Genomic DNA, 18,993 nt, shown 5'->3' on the forward strand with positions numbered 1-18,993 from the left:
TTGAACTATTTCCTCCACCACATTCAAAATACATCGAAAAGAAAATTGACCATTCATTCGGAGCTTTAAATGAGCCTAAGCATTCTGTTTCTCCAGAAAGAAAATATCACCATCCTCTTCATCAAAACGGTAAGGTTTCCTCCTCCCCAACAAAGTTACATTTCTGTCTTTTCAGTGAACTTAGCGTTGCCCTATGTCCATGTTCCAGATTTTCCAATATTCTTTACTGGTTAAAAAGCTGAGATAATTTCCCCAGTCTCAGTCCAGATTTTTATACCGAACCACAGAGAATCGTCTCCTAAGGCACTCGGTAGCACTGCTGGTCAGATGGGCTTTTGAAAGTGTCTAAGCTCTCATCTGAAATGCAAGCTCTACATCCATATAAACAGCAGTGCCAAGAGGGGTTAGCCTCCCTCTCTCCCCTTAAGTACGTACCCACCAAGTAATCTAAGTAATAACAGTGGTTTGGCATGTATCGTCTCAAAGCGAGAAGCCCCTGTGATTTCCCCCCAACCCTAACGAGACCCTGCCTTAAACTTCTATACAGGGTTTATGGGGCCTCTCTTGACCAGCTGGAGAAAAGCGGCTGCCCCTTAGGCGATCTTTAGGTTTGCATGTATATATTTCCTGAAGTTTCCTAGTAGTTTGCATACTTTCTGGATGATGCAGAAGTTGGATCCCTATCTGCCACGAGTGGGTAGGGAACTAAGTAGATAGTACAGTGAAAAACTCAGTTGCTACCGGGACTCAATTAAACTCTTTTCCAAAATGTGTTATCAAGTTAACACATGTACATGGGTTTTAAACAATTAAATAGCCCCAAAAGGCTTAAAATGAAAAACTCAGCTGCTGTGTTTACAGGTTTTTGTATGTATGTACTCCTGGTAACTTACTAAATAATATCACACATCAACTAAGAAATTCTGGTAGGAATACCTTGGCTGCCCAAGACTTCAACGAGGGTATTTTTTTTTTAATTTCATTTTCCAATTAGAATTGACATTAAAGATTATTTCATATTAGTTTCAGGTGCATAGCATAGTGGTTCGACATTTATCTAAGTTACAAAGTAATCCCCCTGATTAGTTTAGTACCTACCTGGTACCACACATAGTTATTACAACATCGACATCATTTCACTCGGCATCATACAACGAAAGTCTATATTCTCACACTTCTAGAGCCTGAAGTCCAAGATGGAGATGCCGGCAGACTTGTTTTTCTTTCTTCTTTTGTTTTAAGTGAGGCAGCCCTTGGTTGACCTCACACATTACAAGGACCTTGTCAGCTTCCAATCCCTTATTTTTTATTTTTGAAATTTTTTACGCCTGTAGCACCTGGTCTTCCTCGTTGGTCTCCCATCCTGGCCCGACCCTGCTTAGCTTCAAGGGTTTTTTTGTTGTTCTTGTTTATTTTTTTATGGCTGAGTCACGGTGAGAGTATTTTGATTTGTTGGTTTTGTTTGCTTGTTATTTTTGATCAAGTGCATGTACCAGCCCAGCAAACCTTCCAAGAGGAGACAAGTAAGGTACTCACTAAAATGACAGATTCTGGCACCACTGCAGCTGATGGCAGACCTGTTTCCTGGACGAGCAGCCTTGAAGCTCCAGCTCTCCATCTGCTTTCCTGCGCTTGGAAACCCAAACGAGGAGGAGCGGCCATCAGTGTAACCCTGGGAAAGCAGGGCTGGCCCGGACTGCCTTCTCGTGATTGGTGGGGACCTGAGGGAGGAGCAGGAGTTCTGGGCTAAACTTCCAGCCTGAAAACTTACACAGTTCGCTGTGCTCTCCCTCGCATAGTAAATGGCTTTACACCCGCTGCAAGCTTTTGGGAAGGGAGTGCTGGGAAAGTAATTGAGTCACAGGAAGGACTCGGTTACTCAGTTCCAACGTGGAGTTGCTGGAGCGGCTGGCCAGGAGAAAGAGACAAGGGCGGGGGAAGACGGAGGGGCTTTGAAGTGGAAAGGAAAGAAGTTAAGGGCTGCCGCTGAACACCTTCCAATGGATCAAGAGCCCCTACAACGAAGAGTTAATTTTCCAACCCCAAATGCACCCAGTGCTGAGGCACAGAAACTCAGATCCCTGCGTAAGTGGATCTGATGCTCCAGAACGTGTCTGTTAATGTTTTCCTCTGTTGAGTTTAACAGCTAGTAGATTTATTTTTCCTCGCAAGGGCTGCGTTCCCTGCCTTAGTTTTGTTCCTCCGCTTAGTTGATAATTGACTTTATATGAAAACAGCTCGGCTGGGTGCAAGGTTCTTGCGGAAAATTTTCTTTCCCTCAGAACACTGTGGACCTTGTGCTACTGTCGTCTGGCATTAAATATTACTTTGGAGAAGCTCTTGGTCAATCAAGTTCATTTCTTCCAGTTTGTGCCTGTCGTATACTAAATTTTGCCTTCGTTCGTGGTTCCTAAGTCCTTCTGGACTCTATATTCTTGGAATTCCCTGAGTCGCAGGAGGGCCTTTGTTATTCATGAGCCCCTCGAGTCGCCCCTTAGTTCATGAGAGCAAGACTGCTCAGGATGAGGGGTCTGGTCACCACAAAGGTCAGCCAAGGGCTTGGAGCTTTGAATCTAGCCCAACCGTGGGGAGGGAAGTGGACAGGAGATCGTTTACTCATTAGCTACTTATTTATCATGCCTGCACAGTGAACCCCCCATTATAGCCCATGCAGCTGTCTGGTCATTGAACGCATGCACGAGCCGGTAGGGTGACCTTCCACGGGGAGATCACATGGACGATTGGCGTTTGGGACCCTCTCAGAAACTTCGCCTGTGTTTCTTGTCATCTGGCTGGTCCTGAATCATCTCTTCTGTAATAAAACTGAAATCCTAAGCATAGCACTTTTCTGAGTTCTGTGAGTTGTACTAGTGAATTAACATACACCAGGGTTTTGGGGGACCCCCTGGTTTGTAGTCTGTGGGTCAGGGATGTGGGGGGCCCGGCAACCCTCAAACTCACAGCTAGCATCTGCAGTCTTGCAGGGGGCTGTGTCCTTAACGCTCTGGGGTCTGATGCTAAGCCCAGTGTCAGACTGTGTTGAAATGCAGCATCGTATTGCCTTCCTTATTCTGCCCAGGGGCTTATGTAATGCTTTATTCATAAAATTAATTAACTTCAGTTAGCGACACTGTGATGTTGTTAGTTCTATATCAGACCTTACCTGGAATAGAATATGGCCGATTCTACAGTCTTTCTTCTGTTATGTTACTTTATGGTCTTTCTCTGTGATAATTTCTGCCTTCATTTCTGGTGACTTTGGTCTCCATGTGAATGATCCATTCAATAGCCTGGCGTTTCATTCCTTGATCGCCTGTCTGCCAATGACCTTGTTCCACCCAGCCTCAGCCACCCATTCTCTTGACAGATCTGAGGTTAGGACCAAAAGGGAGGAATGTGACGGCCTGTATAAACCAAGTGCCCTTGGAATAATAATTCACCGAAATGTCACTGTCGCTTGTTGTGACATCGCTCTGAAACAAATGTGAAGAAGTGGAGACAGACAATATTTTTGATAGTAATAGAAATATATTTTACAAATAAAAACGTTCCCATAGAGACAACTTAATGTTAAGAAGTCTGGCTAAGTTTCCTTGTAGTTTGTATTTCTCGTTCTGATCATCAGATTTCTGACTTCGTTGAGTTCTTTGTCCTTGTGTCCTGTTCTACTTGTTACCTCTGGAGTCTTGCAACAGGAGTACTACAGGAAAGTCCACTGATTATGCACATTCCCGTAGGAACCAAAAACTAAGAGGGATGGTTGGGAGCAACATTGGCCGGTAAGGGCAACATGAGTTTGCAGTGTGTCTGGCTTTGCCAACGGTCACCATCTCAATACTTGGGACAATCCCCAGCGCATGGGTGCTTAATAAATATTAACTGGTGAATCAATGAACGTGGATAAGTGAAATGATCTATTGCAAACACAGGCTACGTCCAGTTGGCGACCGGCATCTAAGTTTGCAGGCCGGCTCCTCCCGCAGACCACATCTCCAGGGAAAACCCCTACTTTCAGTGGCGAGGGCAAAGAAATGCCCGCCAATCTTCGTGAGGGGCGGGCCACGATCTTTGACCTTGAAATGCTAACACCCTGCACTAACACCCATCTCTTCTCGTTATCAGCTACGGTGCTTCCCACTTAGATATTGCTTCCTGCGGTCCAGGCGCTGTGTCCCTCAAGCTCCGTCAGAAACATTTACTTCTTAACGACAACCTTGTAATGGTCGCGAGGACACGGGGCGTTAAGTAGGTAGATGGAATCAGTTCACAGAGACAGACGTGGTTCGTCCTCGGGGTTTTAGCCATCTTCCCCCCGTCTAAACACCATGGCTGTATTATGTGTTTGTCCTAAGCAGTGTCTCTGTAGTAGTGGGTTTACTTTTACTGAGAACTAGTTATCCAATGCACATACAAATACATTTGAAAAGTGAGAACTTTTGTACCAGTGAGTGCCACCTTAAATTCAATTATCCCATCACAGTTTGGAAATCATACTCTTGGCATGGGATCTAAGACACATATGAAATGCCCAAGAATTAAATGAAGGAGCACATCACAGAGGGAATTTGAACTCATGTGCTATCATTTACTGGCTCTGGGGCTTGGGCACGTTAATTCTGCTGAGCTAGATAAGAGAATAATGATAGCACTTCATAAGGTTGGCTAAAGAGTTGCTTATGTACATAAAGTACATCCTGGTATATGGCAGAGTCTCCATAAGTGTGTACAGTCACTCCTAGACTGCTCCGGACTGCGGGAAAGCCTCCTGTCGCGACCAAACCTCCTGGTAGTTCAGAAGGATTTGGAAAGCTGGGGAAGTTTCTAGATTTTGAAATGCAGTTGGCTAACTTAGAAATATCAGAAACACTGAGCAGCCCTGCACAGACTCGTATGCGATCAGGCGTACTGCATCATGGTCTTGTCAAATCGAGGCTCCCCAGGTGTGAGGTTAGGACTCCGTGCAGACTTGCCTAATGGAGCAAGTCAGTCTTTTTCAGTGACTTGCAGATTTTTGTCTTGTTTTTGTAAAAAGTGTGGACTCTTTAACGTTTCTTACTCTGATAGTTGCTATGATAGGAAAACAGTATGGTTTTGTCATTGGACGAATCAGACATCACAAAACTGGTAACTCCTGTGTCTTCAGGAACAGATGTTTCTAGTGAAAGCAGCAGGAACGCTGAAGAGCTAAAACGTTAGACGCAGTATTAAAACATAGTAGGTGTCAAAGAAACATTAATTGGAAAACATGGTTGGTTAGACTTACTTCAAACTCATCATGATCATTTCCTCTATTCTACTGTCAACTTATGTCACGGCCAGTGAAAATTCATTTTAGAGAGTTTGAAGAGTCTTTAAAAAACGTCTGAGAACTTATATTCTTATTTGTTTGTCGTGAGCTGTTTTTTTGTCTTCTCCTCTTAGAACCGGAGAAATTGGTGCATCATATTCTCCAGGATATGTACAAAACCAAGAAGAAGAAGACTCGGGTTATTCTGCGAATGCTACCCGTCTCAGGCTCGTGCAAGGCTTTCTTAGAAGATATGAAAAAATATGCAAAACCTTTTTGGAAGCCTGGTCTAAGGCACCAAAGAAAGGGCCGTTTCAGATTGTGTACAAATCTCAAAATAACAGCCACGTGAGTAGAGGAGAAGTTATCAAAGAATAGGCAGCTATGTTTCTCTTCGCGATTTTACGTCGGTCTTCGATGATAAACACTTCTTCTCTTTAAGAATTATTTTTAAAGCTGTAAGACTTACCTTTTTGAGTGGAGAGCAAGTATATTGAAATGTCCTTAAATTAATATCAAATGTAACTGATTTCAAGATGCTGGATGGGAGGTTTTCTTGTAGTTAGACATTAAGTCTTCCAAATCAGGATTGAATTTTCTTTGGGAAAGAAAAATGCTCTTGTTAAATTCCCAGGATTTCATTTACTTTTACGTTTTGAAAGAGTTCAGGGAATTCGACGAGGTCCGTGTGGAAGAATGGACTTGTGTGTGTTTAGCTTCAACGAGTCCCAAACGGAGGGAGATGAAAGATGGTTTTTGTATCCATCGAGCTTCCCGTGTCCTTCTCCGCCTAAGTGTCTCCCTGTCCTTTTCGTTACAGGAATAGTTGGAAGCCTCAATTCGGAAAACAGAGTGGATCTTACCAACCCGCAGTACACAGTGGTGGTGGAAACCCTTAAAGCCGTCTGTTGCCCGAGCGTCGTGAAGGATTACATGTTGTTCAGAAAATACAATCTCCAGGAGGTGCTGAAAGGTGCTGGGGACCCGGCCCAGCGTAACCGGAAGCCGGCAGCACACGCCGGAAACGGGAAAGCAGCTCACGTGCAGCCTGGGGACACGTCACATCCAAATGACACAGCAGAAGGCGAAAATCAGCAGCAGCCCGTACCCGAGGATAGTGAGGAGCTGGGCCAGGGGCAGAGGAAACCCGGCTCTGAGACACAGGTGGTGAAGGAGGGAGGAGCTAAACCTGAACTGGCAAGTCAAGTCCCAGAAGGCTCTAAGTCAAATGAAAATGACCTCTCGGAGGAAAAAAAATCATTCGGTGTTGGAGGTGAGTTTCTGTGAGGTGTTGCTGGGATTCCCTGTGAAATTGTGACTGCAAATAGTGTTTTTGAACTTCTGTGCTGCATAATACTGTGCTCAACGGTGGTGAGCAGTGACTGGGCAGCCCTGTGGGAGGCTGTTTAGTTAGCGATGTTTTCAGCCCGTGTGCAGTGCGCAGTAGCCCCACGGACATTGGGTTGAGCTAGGGGACGCCGTGGGTGATCGGTGAACACACACAGGGGAGTGTGCTAGCAGTGTGACGTTGGCCTCCTCCAGCCTCCCCTTCACTGCCAACTTGCTTATGAGGCGGACAAGCTCCGTAGAATAGAAACGTAGGGGGAAATTTCCATTCTAAGCAGGGGATTTTTATGTGTTGCAACTCAGTCGTCCCCTGCCACTTTGACGTAAATGTTGCAAAAACGTGCATCGTGTAGGTTAGAAGGAAATTGCTTTGTGACGGTTTTGTACTTTTTGGGATTTCTTGTTTAGCGATGATGCCCACTTTCACACTTTGTTAATGTTTGTTACAAACAAATCTGACGGTCCAGTGCTGTGGTTTTGGAAGGCTGGTGTTAGCCAGAGGAGGACCGTGTTAGGCATCGAGTACAGAAGTTTCTGATAAGGCTAGTGATAGAGAATCAGTCTTCTGACTGACTTCAGTACGCCAGTGCAGCAAGGGACACACGTTCTTTCTTTACACCGAAAGCAGTTTCTCAGTGGTTTTACGTGGACTCGTAATCCAGGCCGTCCTAGTCCGTTGTACGTGGTGTATGGAATGCAATTTGCAAATTAGCATTTGCTCCAGCAATTGTAACTATAAATCAGAGCCGTTTGATAAGTCAAGATGTCGATTATTTTAAACGGCTTTTGGAATATCAAAGTAGTAAAGCATTTTGTTCAAAAAGTCATATTTAGTGAAAGGTTTAGGAAACAAAACCTCTAGTAGCAGACCTCATTCCATAAAAGAAGATTTTTCATTGTTGATAAGTATCTAATAACACCAACATTAAAATGCTAGGGCATGAAGTACAGGATATCAAAAAGACTTTACTCCGATTTGATGAATTGACTTATTTCACACGAGGACATCATTCACCTTTAGTTTTTGTGTAATTAACTGAAAAGCGGCAGCTTTTCTATGTGGGTTGATGAGTGGACAGATCTCACGAATATTTGACCTGGCGTAGCATTTGCAAGATTTATAAATGACAGTGAAATCCAAGAAAACATTTCTGCTGCTAGGAGCCTCCCAAAACAAAGGCCAGTATAAATTTAATATCTGAAAACCGAAGGTCTGTCATCTATACTCCTGGTTGTCTTCACGACAAGTTTCGCTTCATTTTAATACAAAGACCCTGGCGTGGATATTACAGCACACTGCTTCTTCACAGAGAGGTGCTGATGGAAACAACCGCCTGGATGAAATGAAAGTTCTGGGTAATGCTACAAAAATGGTTAACTTTAGGAAAGACTGGTTTATGAAAGAATGTCTTTTTTTAAACCCCAAACTAAATCCTGAGCAAAGCACATAGCTCTTCTACACACGGCAACTCAGTGGCCGGTCAGAGGACGAGTTCTCGACAAAATATTTGAGTTGAAAGGAGAATGGCCAGAGTAACTGTAAGAAACTCCGAGGCCAGATTTTGCTGAATGCTTTAAGGATGAGGCGTGGCTACAGAAACTAGTCTGCCTAGCACACATTTTTCATTGTGTGCGCAAGTGAAAACTTTCTGCAAGGTCCCGGAGAAAACGTGTTTTTCTGAACAGTGACAAGATTCTTCGATGAAAAAGAAATGGACTCTTTGGCACATTCACATTGTCAAAAGAGTTCTTAAATCGTTTCCACAGCCACGTGGATATGAAAAGGAAGAGAGAGTAACAAGTGCCAAGCCACGCGTACTCTCCTGGAAGAACTGCAAAATGAAGTTAAATAGCATTTGCCCTCCTTGTCCTAAGACGTGTTTCTGACCGGGAGAGGAACCCCTTCTGTCAGTCCTCAGCCTGACATTTTGTCTGAGAAGCCGGCAAACTCTGAATCCTAATCGGGAGGTACCTGGATTCTTGTGAAATAATTTATCTTTCAACCTCAGTGCTCACCCTCACAAACCGTGAGAGGTCCCTTAACTTGAGGGTGTTTTCAAAGGGGCCTCCAGGGCAAAACTGAAAAAAGCCGGAAGAGAAAGAGGGTTGCAAAGTAACACGTCCAGATGGAGAATCTTAAGGGGGTGGGAAACGAGTTTTTGGGGATGGGTTTATTCGTAAAGTTTAAGAAGTTTGAGAGTGGTATAGATGTTAAGTCTTCCTGCACCAATGGCTAACGGACGTGGAATGCATTTTCATCCTAGAGGTCCTGCTTGGAAAATCAATCTGGAAGGGTTTAGATGGGACAAAGGGAAGATGGGTCCTTGCTAATTCCCATGAGCCTGGGACTTCCTTACGTAGCTTCCCACATTTAGAATGTTTACTCTCGATAGGTGGCAGTGATCTTGAAAGGACATGAGCATTGTGAGTGTCATTCGGGCGAACACGGAGGAGCGGATTCGGGTGACTTTATCAGACGTGCTTGCTCCTAGACAAACATGACATTTGTTTCCATAGTTTGGGACTCTGGGAATAAAATGGGCCATGTGCTTACTGAACACACGACTGTGCGGAACCAGGTTCCTTTTGCTTTATGAAAGCTGCTACTCTACAAAAAGATTTGGGTTTAGTAGTTTGTTTTAACCCCCTTTTGTATTTGTCTGTCTTTGTAAGACCTGAGTGTGACGAGCTGTTCTCCCCTGGCTGGAAAGTACTGTATTCTGTCGGACTGCATTTGTTCATTGAATGAGTTGTTTTCAGGTTTACAAATGTTTATGTTCACCGACATTTGAGCATGTTACTTACAGATGATGAGATTTCAGGGGTGGAATTCAGTGCTTTTTGTTGTTAAATTTTATTTAAAAAAATTGTGTCAGTTTCAAAAAAAAAAACTCCAGTTCAGTGTTATGGTTCAGTAAATTTGCTTCGCTTCATGGAAGAAAAGTGTTAAACTTGATATTACAAAATATATTTCTCTAAAGTTAAACATACCTTCTAAATGTTATTTTTACTTGTATTTTGCTTTTGCTATGGCCAAATATTGAGCTTGTTTCTCAGAGTTTCTGATTTTTTTCATTAGAATCAAAATAAATTTGTTTCTTAAAGATTGGTGTTCTGTACTCTCTTCCTGCCTCTTGGTAATACAATCTCTTGCTTGATAGTGAATACATGTATCCTAAAAATGTTTAAATATCAAGTGATTCATGAAAGTCATGACATTATCCTAAAAAGTAAATACACAAAAATTTAACTGCTCTCGAATAATTACTCAAAGTGGCCCAAGGTTTAGATATTTTACAGTGAATTTGCTTCAAAATGAGTGAAAGGACTTAATGAAATTCACTTAATGGCTTTTGAGTTGTTTCTCATTTTAACATTAATATTTGATCCCACCTTAAAGAATTAGTAATATATAAAAATGTTCAGCAGAATTCTCTCTTGAACATTTCTCAGTTTCAATCTTTATTTTGAGTTAATCACACACAAGAGAAATGTGTTGTCCACTGTGCATTTCCAAACTTATTTGACCCCTGCAATTTTAAACACTACAAGTCACAATCATTTCCTTTGTCGGTTTGGACATTGACAATTCTCTTCTCAAAGATTTTAGATTTCTGTTTACTTGTGGCTAAGTACAGAACACAAACTTAGTTTTCAGCCAGGAATCATCTTAAGCCTTTTAAAGAGTCGTTGCCGAATTACGAGAAAGCAAGGACTAAGAGCAAGTGCAGCGACTTGATGCCTCAGGTTCCCATCACGCTAAATTCTTCCCCATTCGCGGTCCCTTAAAACGTTGCGTTTGATCTTCCCAGTGACTGTCTTTGGGAGCTGCTCAACAAATTCCACCTAAGCAACAAAAACATATGACGAGACAGTCAATTCTGTTTCGATTACCCCGACTGTCAGTACAATAGGAGAGCGCTTTCCTGAGACTCAGGCGTTGAGTTTCGGTCCGGGGGTTACCTTAGCCTAAGCTCACTGAATGTTTTTGGACAGGAGAGACTTGCGTTTGTACAGATGACAGCGGGGCTTCCTCATCTTGGTTTTTAGTTCCGATGCATCTGTCTGCTTTCTTAGAAGAAGAATCCATTGCTTCCCTCCACTTCAAACTAGACCTTGGCCTCTAATGCCCCCAGGGAAATAGCCACATGTAAATGCCCAGAGAATGGTAATTCTTGGGTTTTGAGCTTCTAAGAGCTGGGTCCTGGAGGTTCTGTGGAGGATTTTTTGGAGGTGATTTTGAGTATACGTAATTTTCTCCTTATGCTTTGACTTGATGGTAAAAGACCGTTTCCTCAAGATGAGACTTAACAGTATTTTAAAACATCCTCTACCCTTTTTGAAAGTCACCTGGTCACTGATTCAGAGAATTTAAGGGAGAAAATTTAACTAGTTAGGTTGAAATTAACGATCTTTTAGCCGAAGATGCCACTTGAAATGGAATTCTTATTTCACCAACCAGCAGGATTCCAGGGTAGAAGAACATGCAGTACTGTTCGTGTCTTATAAAGAGTTTTTCTTAAATCCTCCCTTGAAGTTCGCAAGAAAGATTCCACAGTTTGCATAAATTATCAAGTGACCAAATTTAAGTCACTCGATAATTTGGTTACTTGATAATTAAAGGCATGTGCTTTGAATGAATAAGGGCCCAAGAGTGCTATGGTAGATGAATCAGGTACGGTCTTTTTACTAGAAACGGTCTGCCACCATTTTTTTTTTTCACAGAATGGGACTGATTAGTCCTATAAGGATCTTTAGTTATTCAGTTTTGCAGAGCTAATCAAAACTTGTGGTTTATCAAGCAATCGTACTGTCCCGATATAAAATATTTTAACGCAGAGTTCTTAGGGCTAAACAAGTTGAAATAGGTGTCTTCTACTTATATAATAAGCTACCCTGAAGTCACAAGCTAATGACACTTATACGCTTCCTAGCTTAGACCCTTCTCGGTAACATACACTTAACTTTTGGGCGAAATACTTGCCTTTCTTGGGTACTTGTAAGGTGCAGTTGATTCTTTCACATGAGCCTGAAGTTCAGGAATTAATTTCTCTGGGTTGGATGATTTAAAAGACGCAGATAAGACAACAAAAGCTTTCACCACCTGCAGGAGGAAAGTCAGTTCACATGGAGGTTTGTTTTTCAGACCCAGCAGGAGTTTGGAAGGAAATGCTGAACCCGGGTACTTATTTCTTAACAGCAGCTTGAGTGATGAATGCAAATGCCACAGATCACCTCTGAACAACGCTTGGATCCAGCAAATGAGGTTTTGAGACCTAACTCCAGGTCAGTTGCTTGTGGTGTGAGGGGTGCAGGTGGCCACTTCCTCCAACAAACCCAGACTCTTAGAAGCTTACAGTAAGGGTACAAACAGAGGTTGTAGAGACTGCTGGTTTGGAAGGGGCTTGGGGAGCACTAAGGAGGGCTCGTGTGCCCCGGGAGATGGAATCTCGGGATGGATCGATCTAAGGCGGAAAGGTCTTTCTTGCCTGATAGTTTTTGCTTCTCTTCGTAATTGTATTTAAAACCCACCACTGAGATAATTACTGAGTTTGTAAGTGTAGATTTAAGTAGTAATCACTCATACATTGATTCTAATTGGTGTTCCCTTCTGCTGATCGGCCGAAATCAATTATATTGAGAGAAGGAGAATATGGTGTCAGGGGCAAAATACTTTGGAGGCTGGGATCGTTGGGTGTGGCATTGGAACCGGAAGGATGAGTACGGGACCCAGAGTGTCACTGCAGAGGGTCCCTGGTGTGCGAGCACGGGGCAGAGACAGAGATGTGGGACGCCGCCGTCAGGTGAAGTGTTTTGAAATTTCTCCTCTTCGTGAGTCTGCAGGAAACGTCCACGGGGAAAGGAGTCTCCTCCCCGCAAATGACACGGCTTCCCCCGGAGCTCCTGCTCCTGCTGCCGTTCCCCTTCCACTGTGTCCTGAGTAGGCTTGGGGCTTGTTTGGGACCCCGGACGCAGTCTCCTGTTTGCCTCGTGTCTGTGAGGACATTGACTGAGTTCCGTGCCAATCGTGCACAGAGTGCAGTCTGCAGCTCTTTGCTTGGGCGGAATCGATTGCCCCTTTCGAGTCACAGCACCGCGATTTTCCTGTGGGGAGGACCCTAACTTCTCTCTGGTGGGGTGACCGCTAACTCCTACCTCCCGTGACCGGCATGGGCCCCAGGGCTGGCCCGTCGGCCTGCACCGGACCATCGTGGTTAAGGTGTGGTCCGTGATCAGCACAGGCCATTGTGGGAGTGGCTGGAAGCTGCTGGAAAGCTTGCCGTGTCCTTCCCTGGGGCCCGTAAGCTCTGCAGGTCACAGTTGGTGCCTGTCAAGTAGGAAGAACCTGCCCACGTGGAGGTGACATAAGGAACGACTGCGCCCAGAAATGGAGAGAGACTTTGCCGACTTCACGCGAACCCGTGGACGGAGCTGTACCCAAAGTCCTCACTTACGTGTGAGCCAATATGGTCATTTGTGTTTGACCCTAAGTCACTTTGTGTTGAATATTGTCACTTGTGACCCCGAGGACCCTAACATCCCCTCTGGGACACGATGCCTTTGTGAAGTCGAAGCCTCGTGCACATCTCGGCCACACGTGTGCCTCACGGGAATTGCAGGACGCTTTAGAGTTGTCGAGGGGACAGAACGTGAACACGCGAAGTCGCCACGTTAGTCGGGGGCATGGGCCGTACCTCTCCTCTGACCGGGTCTGGGCTGCTGACGACGGCCGTTTCAACGACCGCCGGGTGCTCCATGAGCGCTTTCTCCACCTCGAACGGCCCGATGCGGTACCTGGAGGGCGACAGCGGGCCTCGGGTCACGACGCCGCCTGAGGACCTCTCCCCCCGGCCAAGGGTCACCTCCCAGCAGGGCAAACGTGCGGACCCGGAGGTTATGATGACGTCATCCGCGCGGCCGACAAACCAGAAGTACCCGTCGCTGTCCATCCTGCCTCTGTCCCCGGTGAGATGAAAGTTTCCTCTCATCGTGGCGGCAGTTTTCTCCGGATTGTCCTAGGGATCGAAGATGGCGTGGGGGATTAATTTGGTCGAAACGGCAACGGGGGTTGTGGCACCCAGGGACGGACTGGTACACTGCACATTCTATTTCTAACTGAATTTTTATAGCAGGTAGTTCCTGGGACAGAATACAAAAGGCCTGGGAGGATAATAAAAAGCAGGACCTATACAACTCCCTCTCCCTGGTGGCTTGTCCAGTCGTGCTCCCTGGGGACGAGCCCTGCAATCGCTTTCATACACATAGAAATTTATCGTCACAAGGTTTAAGGGACAGATGATCTCGCCCCTTTACTGTTGAGGAACCAGAGTGAAATTTTGTGACTCGTCCCAGGGCACGTCGCCAAACATGGCGCATGTGAGATTCACCCCGAGCCCGTGTGACTCCCTGCACCCCCTTTTTGTGAGATTGTGAATAGCGTGTTCTCCACTCCCGTACCTCGTATTTAGAGAAGAGGTAGAAGGGCCGTGGAGACGTCAGTCTGATGGCAATCTCTCCCTCTTTGCCAGGTGGCAAGGTGTCGCCATTCTCATCTATAATCTAGAATGAAAGAAACAATCCGGTTCTTCAAGTTTTCTTTTCACAAAACGAACGTGGGTCGGGAAGGGTTGTATCATGAACAGCAGAAAAGCCCCAAACTCTGTCTTCTTCAGTGAGGCGATCAGACGTAACCCACCTGGACGTCGTGCGGTGGAAGTCCCTTCCCCATCGAGCCTGGTTTAATCTTTTGTCCTCTGAGATTGGCACAAATGACTCCCTAATGGGAAGACATGTTTTCTGTGAGTGTGTAAAAATTCATTTTCAGTAGCTATGTATATCATGACGGTGAAACTTAGGACGCAGTTTTGACTGATTTTCCCAGTCTGCAAGCTCATACTCTGAAATCTATTATTTTAGACCAGTGATTCTCACACTTGAGGGTTCTCAGAATCACCTGGAGCGTTGTTAAACCCACATGCTGGGCCCCAGCCCGGAATTTCTAATTCAGTAGGTCTCGGGGAGTTGGGGAGGGGTGAGGGTCTGAGAATTGGTATTTCTACCGAATTCCCAGGTGCTGCCGATACTGCTGGTTCCAGGACACGCTTTGAAACCCACCCCTTTAGACTAAGGAGTCCATTAAGAGCAGCTTGGAGTGAGTGTAATACAGGGGCCTCTCAATCCCGAGCACCTCCGAAATGTCCCCCGTGTGGGGAGAAGACAGGAAGACTACGGAATGACCATCGTTCCCCTTTGGCCACACCTAACGGTGACTCAGAGGTTTTGGTAACTGCTGGCAAGGTGAGGTGCCCTGGGACGCTCCCTAAAGCTTCAGAGCACAACAGGGACTCTCCTGGGGTGCAGTTGACAGTGCCAGTGTCGTGTGACAGTCCGGGGTTGAGGGCTGCCGGCCTGACCAACTTCAACGCCGCCGTTAAACCTACCGACTCCGTCTGTGCGTAGCCCTCGTACAGCTCCAGGCCCGTCTGCATCTTCCACTGTTCGCCCACCTCAGGGTTCAGGGGCTCCCCTCCTGCCATGCAGTGCTGAAGCTTCTTGAATTTGTATCTGGAGAGAGAGTCGTGGGGGGGGTTTGGGGGGAGAAGTCTGAGAAGATAATCAGGGTGCCCTGGCAACAAGCGGACGAGCTGGGAGAGCCAGGTCTCGGGTTTATCCAGGGAGTGTTTGTCACGCACCCCCCTCCTGTCAGACGTTCTAGGCATGTGGACTCGTTGGCGATTAAAACCAAGCGTCCTGACCAATCCGACATTTTATCAGATTTTTAAGGAGGAGAAAGGTAGGGGAAAGGCTACTGATGAAATCAAGCACTTCTGCGAGCCAAGTGATGTCACGGTGGCATTCGATGAGCATTGACTGTGTCGTGAGGGCTTCTGGGGTGTTGTACAGTCCTCGCAGCCCCTATTTTACAGATGAGGAGACGGAGGCTGAGGGAAGTTCAAGAACTTGCCCAGGGCCTCGCAGAGGACACAGGGCCGCGTTCGGCAGCCCGCGCTCTGCACCCACCGGCCGTCAGGTTCCCAGCACTGTTTATGCTGTGTTCCCACCGCAGCCCCACGAGGTGGCCCTCCATCCTCTCTCGTGCTGGGACTTCAGAGGACTTGTCGGGGTCACCTGAGTGCCTGAGGTCACACTGTCAGTAAGGAGCAGGGCCCCACCCGTTCGACTCTGAAGCTTGAGCTTTCAGCCACTGGCCTTCCCACTCAGCCGCCCCCAGGCCTGGGGCGAGAGAGTCTGCGACAGCCCGACTCTGACACCGCGAGGTCCTAAATGGGCGGGAGGGCACGGTGGGACAGGAGTCGTGCCCACTCAAGTGACCTTTGAATGGTCCTTGAGTTACTCCTGAAAGGTGAGCAAGACACTCACGCTGGAGGGCCACCAAGGAGCTGGCACTAACGAGGACGAGGGAAGGTTCACGTCCACTTATCGCGTCTCTCGAGGTACCGTCCATCCTGGGCGTCCACACCTGGCGGGGCCAGGCCGGGCCAGCCCGCACTACCTCAGTGTTTCTCTCTTCCTTTGTCTCTCCTCAGGGATCAAATTCCTATTACTTAAATAAAGATGCATTGCAACTCCACTGGATGTTCAGGTGATTCGGCCAAATTAAATATTATCCTCAAGTCATAGACTTCATTAGGTCCTCTTCAAAGCAGTGTGAATGTAGCTGTGGTGGGGTTTTGGGGAGGGGGCATGGATGTTCTGAGACAGTGGGCTCTGGTTGTCCCTGGAAATCGTTCCGTTGCCCCTAGAGGCTCCTCCTGTTGATCCGAAACTGGGGGGCAATTTTTCTCCCCCAAGGGACTTTTGATAATATCCAGAGACATTCTCGCCCCTCACGACTGGTGGAGAGAGAGGTTCTACTGGCACGTAGTAGGAAGAGGCCAGAGTGGAATGCTGGCCGACATCCTAGGACGCACAGGACAGGCCCCGAGGGTAGATTCTCTGGTCCCATTATTGCTTTTGTTTGGCATTCAAAGGGAGGGTTCCACCCAGGTACCTCTTGAGATCTTTCTGCACGAGCATCCGGTACACAGTGGGAGCACAGCACAGGGTCGTGATGGGGTACGTGCTAAGCGTCTGGATGATGGAGAAAGACACGGATGTCAGAAGCGGTTCATTACAGGCCACGGTGAGAGCTGATGTCTGCGACCCCTCACTGTCTCATTTTCACGTGAGCCCATCTCATAGGAATAAGAAAGCAAATATTTATTAGTTGTAGTCAGTAATTGTACGTCCATTGGGAATTTTCAATTATTGATAAGAATAAGTGTATGTGACAGTCGCAGACATGCACAGTCACATTCAACAAAAAGTGAATTTTGAATTTAGAACATCTCTAAAGTATGAACCGGTTCATTCTACCCTGAGGCGGCAGATTACCTTTCGTGATGGAGTTTTAAGTAGTGACTACTGGGTAGTTAGGACCAGCTCTGCACCTGTAAGACAGCCCACCAAAGCCTTTCCATCACCGTTTCTGTAAAAGATATCAGTCCTTTTGAGGGAATTGATGACGTGCATCAGAAAGCCATTTTTCGAAGACTTTTCTTAATTGTTTAAGATTTACCAGGCTCATTACACTTCTAGTTCCTTAAAGTCGAAGAAGTCTAAATCTGGAGAAATGCTGATGTTTTACAGATCCTCTTTCTGAGAGGTCCCACTGTGTCACGTAATGAACTGACAATTTGTGTTAAATTTAAGCATTTGAGAGAACACACTCCAGATGTGTGTCTAGGCGTCTGGATCATCATAGAGCAAGAGTGACTTTTGATCCTTAAGTGCGCATTGCTGCTGTGTGTGCTTCTGACCGTTCTTATTAAGTGTAGTGCTTGTCACTAAGATTAGTGTAAATCCAGAAATGTTTTTACAGTCCTGAAAATACACACATTGTCTCTGTAAAATAAGGATGTTCTTATTTAATATTACAGTTAGTAAGATATATATCATTGTATTAATATATCAATCATATTAATGATTACTATATTATTAGCATTAATATATCTTAATATAGTATTAAATAAGAGTTCTTCATATTAATAATCTTGATATAACATTAAGTAAGAATAGTAAAATAAGGATATATGTTAAATGTTTTATTTAACTATTATAAGGTATTTAATATTTTATAAAAAAGGATATTTTTCTGTTACAGATGTAACTTTTGAAACTGCCAAGTCAACTTATCTACCGCAGGGCACTTTGTAACCCGTGTAGAGATTCCAGTTCTTATGTCACCCTACACTTCTGTTCAGACCTCAAGCCATCTCGTCAGACCTGTTCGCACAATCACAGGGTGTGTATAGCTTTTCCCCCCACACAGGTGTGCTGTGTATTTAATAATGTGCGCTTCTGTAAACCTCATAGATTTTTCATGCTTGAAAGATAATTACCCAAAGCATGCTTTTCTAAATGCTAAAGGAATACGATACCTCCGTCTAGCTGTCTCTGGCAGAGAAGGAGGGACATGCCTGGTTTCTAGAAGAGTATTGGGTTCTGAGAATTAATGGTGAGAAGCTTGGGGTTGGGGGAAAAGTGGGACTCTGTGTTCGGTCCCCACAAAAGGGTTCAGATCTGACAGTGATTGTCTTTGTTTCACTAATCAGAAATCATAGCTTTGTCTAGACTTGAGACTTCTAATTCGTTTTTGAGAATCAGACTCTTAAATGGCCACAGAGTTAGTGACATTAGCAAATCTTGAACAACAGAGGATGTCACGCTCGAGTGTGCCAGGTGTTCCCTCTCCACTCAGTCAAATAAACTGAAAAACCAAGTCCCCAGAGGCTTTGCCTCTTGAAAAGGAGTGATTTCTGTAAAGCCAAGAATCCCTGTATTCTAAGGAGTCCTTTTTCTGTGGTTTTGGGGGTGACGACTTAGAGATATAGTTAGACATCACAACTCACGTCTAGGACGGTGTCAGCGTCAAACTGGGCCATCTGATGCACAAAGATACAGGCTCCGTAAAGCCAGGGAGCGAACAAGCTGCCGATGGCGGCCTTGATCCAGCCAGTGTCGGACAGGTTCCATACGATGTCTGAGGACTTCAGGTCTAGCCAATACCTGAATGATGCGGAGAAGTGACAAGACAGACCAAAACAGAACGGGAAAGCGAACAAGCTGGTATCTTTGAAGACTGGCCCGGGAGCCCAATGGCTACAGGGAGGGGCCAAAAGAAACCGCAAGGCAGGATAAGGGGTTCTCCCTTCCACTTTCGTAGAGGACTTTTTTCTAATTTCTAGGTAGTCTGGGAGTAGAGTGGGAGGCTGGGTTTGGCATAGTTTCCGGAATTTTTCCATCGATGCGACAAATATTTATTGAGCAAATGTTATATGCTAGGCACGGTGAGCAAA

The 18,993-nt window shown here is 45.5% G+C and overlaps 2 protein-coding genes across 2 annotated transcripts; one reads left to right on the forward strand and one right to left on the reverse strand.

The window, feature by feature from the left end:
- Positions 1-1,672: 1,672 nt before the first annotated feature.
- On the forward strand, positions 1,673-12,338 carry LOC111735646 (THUMP domain-containing protein 1-like). The gene is made up of 3 exons (XM_023527134.1): positions 1,673-2,085; positions 6,108-6,560; positions 11,781-12,338. The coding sequence occupies exons 1-3, from the start codon at positions 2,001-2,003 to the stop codon at positions 11,840-11,842; spliced, it is 600 nt and encodes a 199-aa protein (XP_023382902.1). The 5' UTR covers positions 1,673-2,000; the 3' UTR covers positions 11,843-12,338.
- Positions 10,066-18,946, reverse strand: LOC105311518 (acyl-coenzyme A synthetase ACSM4, mitochondrial-like). Its single transcript, XM_011387504.2, has 9 exons — positions 18,547-18,946; positions 16,647-16,726; positions 15,076-15,199; positions 14,331-14,411; positions 14,093-14,194; positions 13,523-13,650; positions 13,330-13,429; positions 11,619-11,738; positions 10,066-10,480 (listed from the first exon to the last, which is right to left on the reverse strand). Exons 1-9 carry the CDS (start codon positions 18,937-18,939, stop codon positions 10,394-10,396), a joined length of 1,215 nt encoding a protein of 404 aa, XP_011385806.2. The 5' UTR covers positions 18,940-18,946; the 3' UTR covers positions 10,066-10,393.
- Positions 18,947-18,993: the final 47 nt, after the last annotated feature.

The sequence above is a fragment of the Pteropus vampyrus genome, unplaced genomic scaffold (genome assembly GCF_000151845.1).
Source record: "Pteropus vampyrus isolate Shadow unplaced genomic scaffold, Pvam_2.0 Scaffold1000004610, whole genome shotgun sequence".
Lineage (NCBI taxonomy): Eukaryota > Metazoa > Chordata > Mammalia > Chiroptera > Pteropodidae > Pteropus > Pteropus vampyrus.

Coding starts and splice junctions, on each gene's coding strand:
- LOC111735646 (XM_023527134.1), top strand. CDS start 2,001: ATGGATCAAGAGCCCCTACAACGAAGAGTTAATTTTCCAACCCCAAAT. Junction 2,086..6,107: donor ACAGAAACTCAGATCCCTGC/GTAAGTGGATCT, acceptor TTTTCGTTACAG/GAATAGTTGGAAGCCTCAAT. Junction 6,561..11,780: donor AAAATCATTCGGTGTTGGAG/GTGAGTTTCTGT, acceptor TTTGTTTTTCAG/ACCCAGCAGGAGTTTGGAAG.
- LOC105311518 (XM_011387504.2), bottom strand. CDS start 18,939: ATGGAAAAATTCCGGAAACTATGCCAAACCCAGCCTCCCACTCTACTC. Junction 13,430..13,522: donor GACGTCATCATAACCTCCGG/GTCCGCACGTTT, acceptor GTCGCCCTCCAG/GTACCGCATCGGGCCGTTCG. Junction 10,481..11,618: donor CTTACAAGTACCCAAGAAAG/GCAAGTATTTCG, acceptor TTTGTTGCTTAG/GTGGAATTTGTTGAGCAGCT.